General features: G+C 38.9%; 1 protein-coding gene across 1 annotated transcript; it reads right to left on the bottom strand.

Annotated features, from left to right (window-relative positions):
* Positions 1-229: 229 nt before the first annotated feature.
* On the bottom strand, positions 230-1267 carry LOC134209393 (uncharacterized protein DDB_G0290685-like). The gene is made up of 2 exons (XM_062685377.1): positions 1259-1267; positions 230-1195 (listed from the first exon to the last, which is right to left on the bottom strand). Exons 1-2 carry the CDS (start codon positions 1265-1267, stop codon positions 260-262), a joined length of 945 nt encoding a protein of 314 aa, XP_062541361.1. The 3' UTR covers positions 230-259.
* Positions 1268-10482: the final 9215 nt, after the last annotated feature.

Genomic DNA, 10482 nt, shown 5'->3' with positions numbered 1-10482 from the left:
TCATGACAAAATATTCAATCATTTAGTCTAAGTTACTGCTACTAACATTATAGCTCCGTTGTTAGTGAAATTCAAACAACAAACTGTTAGGCAGAGTTGTACATAAACCTTTGCACTAGAAGTCCACCATACAATACATTTTGAAATTAGGCCTCAGGAATGAGTTATTGACAAACTACTAAATGATCGAAGGCAGATTACTAAATGATCGATAACATCCTTGTGTCTATGTTATGCCACTATGAGTCATGCCAGTTCGTTAATTATTCTGCTTCACATTCGCGTAGCTGTGCGCTACTGACTTTTGCTTTTTCGAACTTTTCTTCTGTCCCTTCTTACGCTCAATTTGCATAATATTCGTTTCGAATCCTTTCTTCCCGCTTTCGTACTTCACCACACGTCTCTTGCCATCGGGTTGATCCAGAATGTATCCTCCCTCCACATGATCTCCAACTCGTTTCTCCCACTGATCCTTGTGGTCACCGGTTGCTGGATCATTAACTCCATATGAGTATTCATAGTCGGCAATACCTTTGGATGCATTATTTTCCTGGCCATTTTCCCGCTGATTTTCTTGGCTAACTTCATCACTACCTTCTTGTTCCTCTTGAATCTGATCAGCTGGTTCGGTTTGGTCATCAGATTCTTGACTAGACTCTCGAGATTCTTCTTGTCGGCGACCCTGACGAGCTTCTTGGCGACCTCTGCCACGCTGTTGTTCGCCTCCTTCACTATTCCTTTCGACCGCTGCACGATCTTCGCCTTGTAGGCGACTTTCGTTTCGAACGCGACCTCGTCGACTATTTTGTCGATTTCCTTCCCTCTCGCCTTCTTGTTCATTTTCCTGTGCTGGTTCTTCAATTTGTCGCTCGTCTATTTCTTCAGCTTCATCGCTCCTATTTGGCTCCGTTTGTCGACCCTCCTCCTGACTGTTCTGTTCCTCTCGATTCCGCTCACCCCGATTTTCCGATTGCCAAACTCCTTTATTTGGCCGAATATGTGCTATTTTGTATTGCCAGAAGGCTCTTCGAATGCCATTGTTGGCAGTTCCCAGCTGATTTCCGCTTGATATATCCTCCAACCGCCATGCATCACCTTCACCACCAAGGTCGTTGCGCCCGACCCCGGAATTTCTTCGTCCTTGTGGAGCAGCATGAATGGCAATTGATGCCATTGTTATTAATACTGTAGCGATCTGTCAATATAAATAAAAGAATGTATAATTCTACGAAAAATGTTTTCTTTAAAGAAAATATACTTTGAACATTTTATCGCCCTTCTAACCTAGATGATTGCTATAGGAACTTTGATCACTGAATGATTAACACTCAATACTTAATCGATGCTTTTATAGATAACAATTCCACAATTTAAGCGAAAGCATGTTCTACTCGTCCGGTACAAGGGCTATCTACCATGCTGAAGCTAGGCGTGGTCGGTCAGTGACTCTATGCAGGAGCCAATCGTGCTCGATTGCAGATGATCCTACTCGTTGTTTGCTCCGGGCGGAAAGGTATGCGGCGTCGGTGTATGCCGCCTGTAAATAAACAACCCAACCGTCTGGCATTCTGTCTGGCGGTCTGGCGTTCTTGTATTGGTTCGTCTGGCCAGATTATGACAGACGTGAAATGGCAAACGATGGGTAATGATCAAATTAAACAGTTTTTAAGCTATCATATTTGTAGAATATTTGCTTTGGATTTCGTATAGTAGGTAAACTATTTGTGAAAGAGAATTAATAATATATCATAAATCATAAGTCAATATGGGAGACTTGATACCCTCTCCTCATTTCCGATGTCTTGCTGTCAAAGACAAATAAATTAACGTGGTTTTTACACATACGCTCTGAAAAAAATATAATTTAACTTTGGCGATGTGTGAAGATCTGTAAATTTTGTAGTGTTGTGACGAAACGTTTGGTAATTGCTGAGTTTTTATAATGTTAATTTACCGAAAAAAGCCGACGAAAATAGTCTTACAAGTCTGTAAATTGTCGTTATTATTGATACACAATCAATTTGCTGTAAAAAATCAAATTTCAAAATGATCGGGGCAATTGTTCATGAACTTGGTTTGACTCAAGTAGAAAGATGTTTTCTGATTTTTTGAATATTTTTCCTTCAAAATACGAGAACAAATTTATATTTTATTTGAATTTTTTGGTAAACATTTTCTATGGGTGTATTATGAAAGATCAAGTCTTCCCATAATGAGTTAACAATTTAAAATCGGAATATCCTAAAATCTTCTATATAGGAGGAATGACGGCTTTGGCAGGTTTTGTTCTATTATTGGCAGGGGTTTTTTATGTCTGACTTTGCTCAAATTTGGCCTAAACATTCTTTGCATATCAAAGAACATTGTGGCCAAATTTCATAAAATTTGGTCGACAAAAACCCCCCTGCCAATAATAGAACAAAACCTGCCAAAGCCGTCTTTCCCCCTAATAAAAAAGAATTGAGATTTCCTTCCTGACGATTTAACTCTCCGATTTGCAAGATTTTTTCCCTAATCGATTCGTATTGGGATCCACGAGGTTTGTATATACTAAAAGTTGGTAAATTTAACGGGGAATTTTGGGTCAGCTGTTGAGAAAAACAAAACAATTGCACGGAAAATGATCTAGAGTGCAGTGCTGCAAATAGTTCAATATGTGACATTTGCAACATGAACACCCGGGCAATGTTGACTTTTTCATCAATCCAGCATTTTATTATAGCCATAGTTCTACTATGGCAACCCCGTTTGACACTTATTGTGTACAACATTTATAGAGATTTCCGCCCTGGCACAATAGGAAAAAAGGAGGTATTTTTGGCCAAAATTATGAATCCTACAATAAACGGCGGTATTCATCATAAAAACATAGATAGAAAAGAAACATATTTTTTCTGAGCCATCAATGGGGTATGGGGCCAATTTTCGGCATAGCATCGATTTTTGACATATTCTACAAAACCAACGGAATTTGGTCACTTTTTGGCTTGCAATAAGCCTGTTCGATGCTAAATAAATTCCTAATGGTCATATACTGTATATTTGTGTCACAGACAAATGGACGCAACACAGATTTCTTAAAATGATCAAAAAAGCACTATTAGCTTCTGGTGTTGAAAATTCACGAATAGAACTTATTAAACCAACAAAGGAGGGCAGAACAGATTCAATTAGCGTCATTTTGTGACATCAACGAAATGGAGATTCATTTATTTTATATTTCATTAAGATTTCTTTCATAATTATAAAAAGGTATTGTGGCAAAGAGTAATTCACACTACTCATCCAACACGATATGACACGTTATGGTTAAATCTATAATTCGCTCCTATAATGTAGTAATGTCAAAATTGTAAATTTTGAACAACTTCTCTTCTCACTGCTTAAACCTTTTTATATGATAGATGATTTTTTCTTGAATTATGCGCAACGTTAAGGCATAACCCTTTCCCTTAAAATGTTATGTAAATTGTGTTTGTCACCAAATTCAATTAAAGTGACATTATTAAGTAACTCAGATTAAAGTTTAAAAATAATAAGTTTACCAAAACACCTGATTAATCCCCCTAGCGGTAATGTTGATTTTTTCGTACATTATAAGAAATTGTATTTTGGCCATAAGTTTTGAGCCCATAGTCCGATCCAGCATATTTTTAATAGGGCACAATGTATCAACGTTCTCTGACGAATGAAACTTGTTGCGAGTAAGTCGGTTTAGAGTAAGTGCTTAAAAAAGAGTTAAGACCATTTTTGCTCACACACATACAGACATTCACACACACGTACACACAGACATCACCTCAATTCTTCGAACTGAGTCGATCGGTATACAATAAGGGTATGCGATAACACATTTTTTCCAGACGAAACGAAACGAAACGATATTAAAAATGCTATTGTTGGTTCGGAACGAAACGAAACGAAATTCAGATTTATTTCCGATACTTCGAAACGAAACGAAATTGAGGTCCATTTGATTCGAAATTTTACGAAACGAAAATAATTTTTTTTTCCGTGGAATTTTTATTGAATATTTTTTTGCATAATATATAATACGAATAAAAGAAAATTAATTTTGTTTAATATTTTTAAAGTAAAATATTGTTACCCAAATGCCATAGGGAGAATCAAGCTTAATTTTACAAAAGGACATAAGTAACAGATTAGTTTTGTACCTGTTCATTTTCAAAAGTATGCCCCTTTACCAGAAACAACGTAAAAATATTCATCGCTTAATATTTCCAACAGATCTAAGTGAAAATTAAATATTGCCAATTTTTAACTGCAATCAACAGATTGATTAATTGATTGGATCTGTTCACCATTTTGAAAAGTATTACAGATTCAAAGTGCCACCCTTCCATTTCAATCAACATCTTGAATACAGTCTCCAGGCAAATTTCCAACCAAATTTATGAAGATTTATTGAATCTGTAAAACTTTCCAAACAGCTGTTGATTGCAGTAGTAAACTCGACTTTTTCTAATTTTTTACTGAGGTCTATTAGAAATATTAGGCGAGCTTTTTTTTGTTGGGGGGTGGGGTATTTTTCATTCATCACTTTTTCTCGGCCTTGGAAGATAAACGAAAGTCTGCTAGACGAAAACCTTTTTCGTTTAATCACTTCACCTCTCACTCACTTTTTGTGAGAACGATTAGAAAAATTCTATGGTGCGCTGATGGGAGTCGAACATTAACTATAATATCCGTGGGATGCTCTTACTCTAGCAACACCATTACGCTATCTGGATGTAGGCATAAGGTTACAGTAGCCAATCGTCCCGGATTATGCGGGACAGTTCCGGGTTCAGCCTACTTGCCTCATTTTGCCGGGCGCCTCGGAAAACGTTCTCCATTCCATGATGCATCTGTAAAGCCTGGAGATTCAAACCATTGCAAATAGAATGTAAAGAAACCTATAACCGATCTGGATAATTAAGGGAATATAGGGAACTTGAACCTACTGAAGTTGAGCACCTTGAGAGTTCTGAAATTGCAGGAGAAAGGTAATTTTGAGTATCTAAACATTTTTCGCAATATTAAAAATACACAGTCAGTTTTTATTTCTGCAGCTCAGCATAATAAAGAACAGACTTCCGTACAAAATACGGTTATTTGCTGATTTCCAATAAACTATTTGCTGTGTTTTAGCAATAAAAAATAGGTGTACGGGTTTGTGCTGAAAGCTAGGACATGATGTGACAATTCAATCGAGTCTGCTTTGTTACTATTAAGTCGGTAGCTCTGACGAGGTGGTCGCCAGTGTAACCAAATTAATTTGGTGAACCTTCTATACAATGTGTTTCAAAACTCGATGTTTATCTTCCTCGATAGAAACTATCCAAACTCGATAGAAATATCCATTATTTATGTAAGAGAAGCGAAAGTAACAAACACAAAATATTTCACTGAAAAAAATATAACTGTTAGATGGAAAAAAATTACAAAAATTTAATATAATGCTTAAAATCAACAGTTATAAATCTTTGCAGACCTTGATAACAAAGTAAAAGCCTTTAGCTATTAAATGTAAACTAATGGCATAAACATCAAACTCGAACGCAGACGTTTACGCTTATCGGTAAATATTAACTTTTAAAACCAGCAGCACGTCCAAGCAAACAACAAACTGCCTTACGGAAAACGCGCCGCAGCAGTACGATTGTGACAATACAATTTTGAAGCATTTGAATTATATGGATCTGCAGGATCTGGTAAATGTGAGAAAATTCTAGATTTCCATGATATACGGAATCAAAAATATCTGAAGGTAAAAGTTTAGGTCATGACAATGATCTCAATCGGAAGGATCTGAATCAGTTCCAGAATCTGAAATAAATGAGATATCAGAAAATGCCCCAAATCTTGAGCATTCTTAAATCTGCAAAGAACTGAAAATCTACTAAATCAGGACAACTTCTGAATCATCACCATCTCCATTTCACTGTTTCTAAACAATGGTTGTTCAAACTGAATACTTTCAAAAGACAACGGAAAGCGGACAATACTCAGTAGACAAGTTAGGAATATTTCGTTTATCGAAAAGTTTCCACAACTAGAGCACAGATCGAACAATCGCCTCATAATACATTACATATTACCTAACTCAGTGAACTTAAATGAAAATAGAGCATACCAAAACGATGAGATGTACAAATTATGTTTACGTCACTGAACAATGTTATTTAAATCAACAGCTATGCATCACGTTTTATACTTGAACACTTTCAACAAAACATTGAAGAAATTTTTAAGTGGAAAGCTAAATATGTTTCTGTTGAAGATACAGAATTGTGTTACGTGGTAAGATTTAGTGAAAGAATTTATATGTATAAAAATTTAAATAAAGTTTGAATGGCTTTATTCAGCGGCGCAGCCAAATTTTTTTATGATATGAAAATTTGAAATATTAAAAACTTATTTCGAGATTCCGCGAAATTCCGTTTTATTTCGTTAAAAGCATGATTTTTCCGTCGAAATTTTTGAAATTAAACGATACGAAACGAAATCAAAAAATCAGATTTCGCCATACTAAAATTCCGCGAAATTCCGCAGAATTTCGTTTCGAATGCCCTAAAACGAAATTTTTCGAAATACCGCATATGCTTAGTATACAACACTATTAGTGTTTAGGCTTTTTTTAAATGTTTTTAGAGCGATCATATAGCTTCTACGTATACTTTGTACACTAGAAAGGCAAAAATGGGCAATTTTTTAAATTAATGTATCTTAAAATTGTGAATTTGGGCAGAATTTTATTCATGGTCCTCAAAGCTTAAGAGTTCAGTAGTGTAGTGCATGATGTTTTACTGCAGGGTACCAAACTGTTTTGTTCGTTAAATATTGCGTAAAATATGCTTTTACAAATCTACTAAAAACTAAATTCTGGACGGAGCTATTATAACATTATCAAGTCTATTGCATAGCTCTGTTTAAGAGCTTTGTAACGATATATAAATATGTTACATTAGAGACGAAAACATGGAAAAGCTTTCCGTTTTCCCATAAAACGTAAACATATAATTTCTAGGAGGGGCTAGTTTGAACGCCCCCCACCCCTCCCTAAAAAATCTAAAAAATAAAAACCGTCCTGATTATAGAAATATAGGTTATTAGCTGTGTATTCATCACATTTTATTCGCCCAAATCGAAAATTGGCCTTTTGGTAGTTTTGGCCACACCTTTATATGGGGCTGTCCTATTGTGCCTGGTAAGGAGAAAACTATTAGTAAAGCGGAAAATTCTCCTGAGGGTTTAGAAATATCCCAAATTAATCGAGTACTTCAATTAATCGATTCATCGTTGTGATAATCGATTTAGTTAAAATCAAATAGGCCGATACAAATATTTAATTTCAATTATGTCCTACTGGTCTCTGAAAGGTCAGGGGGGGGGGGGTATAATACATAATAAATATTAAAATGGAAAAAAATCAATAAAACTTCTCGGATTTGTAAAGAATGTTTTGAAAATCCTCAAAATTGTCCGATTTTTTTTGTTGCTCCCTCAAAATATTATTTTTGGGCAAAAAAATCGAGGGGGGAGGCATAATTGTTTTTAAATATTTGTATCGGCCTTAATATCCAACGACCCGAGCAACACACATGTTGTAAATCAGTCTATTATACTCATATACGACTAAATTTGATCATATATGAGTTATTTCAACCAAATCAATGTGAATTGTGCTGCTAGGGAATTAATCGATTTAATAATCGATAATAATCGAGAGTAATCGATTAGTTACTAATTGATTGATCGGGATTTTACGACATCTCTAGTAGGATGTCGTAAAATAATCGATTATTCTGACTAATCGATTAATCGTTCCAGTAATCGATTAAATTTCAGTCGGCTAATGGGATAGTCGATAATTGCAATAATCGATTATTAGCTTCGATTATTTATCGATTAAACCAGTTCTCGTCCATAATTTTCCATAGCTCTACCCGGTCTATACTGTCGTATGCCGCCTTGAAATCAACGAACAGATGGTGCGTTGGGACCTGGTCTTCTTCTTTCTTTCTTCTTTCTTATTGGCATTACATCCCCACACTGGGACATAGCCGCCTCGCAGCTTAGTGTTCATTAAGCACTTCCACAGTTATTAACTGCGAGGTTTCTAAGCCAGGTTACCATTTTTGCATTCGTATATCATGAGGCTAACACGATGATACTTTTATGCCCAGGGAAGTCGTGACAATTTCCAATTCGAAGATTGCCTAGACCGGCACCGGGAATCGAACCCAGCCACCCTCAGCATGGTCTTGCTTTGTAGCCGCGCATCTTACCGCACGGCTAAGGAGGGCCCCTGGTATGGGACCTGGTATTCACGGCATTTTTGAAGAATTTGCCGTACATTAAAGATCTGGTCCGTTGTCAACGAAGCCGGCTTTATAACTTCCCTTGAACTCGTTCACTAATGGTGACAGACGACGGAAGATGATCTGGGATATCACTTTGTGGGCGGCATTAAGGATGGTGATCGCTCGAAAGTTCTCACACTCCAGTTTGTCGCCTTTCTTGTAGATGGGGCATATAACCCCTTCCTTCCACTGCTCCGGTAGCTGTTCGGTTTCCCAGATTCTGACTATCAGTTTGTGCAGGCAAGTGGGCAGCTTTTCCGGGGCCATCCTGATAAGCTCAGCTCCGATACCATCCTTACCATCTGCTTTATCGGTCTTTAGCTGTTGAATGGCATCCTTAACTTCCCTCAAGGTGGGGGCTGGTTGACTTCCATCGTCCGCTGAGCTGACGTAGTCATATCCTCCGCTGCCTTGACTTTCACTGCCTGTACTCTCAGCGCCATTCAGATGTTCCTCGTAGTGCTGCTTCCACCTTTCGATCACCACACGTTCGTCCGTCAAGATGCTCCCATCCTTATCCCGGCACATTTCGGCTCGTGGAACGAAGCCTTTGCGGGATGCGTTGAGCTTCTGGTAGAACTTGCGTGTTTCTTGAAAACGACACAGTTGTTCTATCTGCTTGCACTCCGCTTCTTCCAAGCGGCGTTTCTTCTCCTGGAAAAGGCGGGTCTGCTGTCTCCGCTTCCGTCTATAACGTTCCACGTTCTGCCAGGTACCTTGCTGGAGTGCAACCGCCCGCGCTGCATCCTTCTTCTCCAGAATCTGTCTGCACTCTTCGTCGAACCAATCGTTCCGTCGACTTCGTCCCACATACCCGACGTTGTTCTCCGCTGCGTCGTTAATGGCTGCTTTAACTGTATTCCAGAAGTCCTCAAGAGGGGCCCCATCGAGCTCACCCTCTTCCGGCAACGCTGCCTCGAGATACTGCGCGTATGCAGTGGCAACATCAGGTTGCTTCAGTCGCTCTAGGTCGTACCATGGCGGTCGTCGGTACCGAACATTGTTGATGACGGATAGTTTTGGGCGCATTTCGACCATCACCATATAGTGGTCTGAGTCGATGTCGATATGTCCTGACGTCGATAATGTCGGAGAAGTGCCGTCCATCAATCAGAACGATTTGTGATCATGTCTGCAGTGGTGATCTCCAGGTGTACCGATAGGTGCTACGAATGACCATATTCTTGGAGGCAGCGAAATCAATAAGTCGTAGGCCGTTTTCGTTCGTCAGCCGGTGGGCCCTGAACTTCCCAATAGTCGGTCTAAACTCCTCCTCTTGATTAACCTAAGCGTTCAAATCTCTTATGATGATTTTGACGTCATGACTTAGGCAGTTGTCATAGTCACGTTCCAACTGCACGTAAAATGCGTCCTTATCATCATTAGTACTTGCGGAGTGGGGCTATGGACGTTGATTATGCTGAAGTTGAAGAACCGGCCTTTGATCCTCAACCTGCACATTCTCTCATTGATCGGCCACCACCCGACCACGCGCCTTTGCATATCGCCAATCATTATGAAAGCTCTAAATTCCTCTATCATTCCTCTAAAGTTCAGAAGAGATCAATTCCAATAAAACTCTTGCGTTACGATGCCGAATCCACGGTCCTTGAGTAGATCGGCGAGTATGCGTGTGCTCCCGATGAAGCTGAGAGATTTGTAGTTCCACGAAACGAGTTTCCTATCGCTAGTCTCCTTTCATCGCTGTGGTCTTCGCCGATGGTTCTGATCCGTACTCTCTTGTTGATTATTCATAGCGTAAATTGTTTGGGCAGTGCTTACAGGGCCTGATATCAAACCCCCTAAATTTCCGGAGGACCATTCCTCCATATTTCCGGTGGACCATGGTGCACAGCGCAGTGTCACCTAGAGTCCCTCGCTGGTACTCGGATGATGATCAGCCGCCCCTAACATGGAGAACAAACGCTGTTGTGAGCCGCTCCTAACATGGAGAACAGTAAGATTTGCATCTCCAGAGAGGAGCACACCCTCCCTCCTCCCCTTCCCTGCCACCATATGACTATAGATCTGTAAATTTCGCATTATTATCTACGAACTTCGTTTCGACAGATCGTATTCAATTGATCAACTGTCGTTGGTAAAGTGAGCTCGAGGT

The sequence above is a fragment of the Armigeres subalbatus genome, chromosome 2 (genome assembly GCF_024139115.2).
Source record: "Armigeres subalbatus isolate Guangzhou_Male chromosome 2, GZ_Asu_2, whole genome shotgun sequence".
NCBI classification, from domain to species: domain Eukaryota; kingdom Metazoa; phylum Arthropoda; class Insecta; order Diptera; family Culicidae; genus Armigeres; species Armigeres subalbatus.
This window is presented reverse-complemented; position numbering and strand designations above follow the sequence as displayed.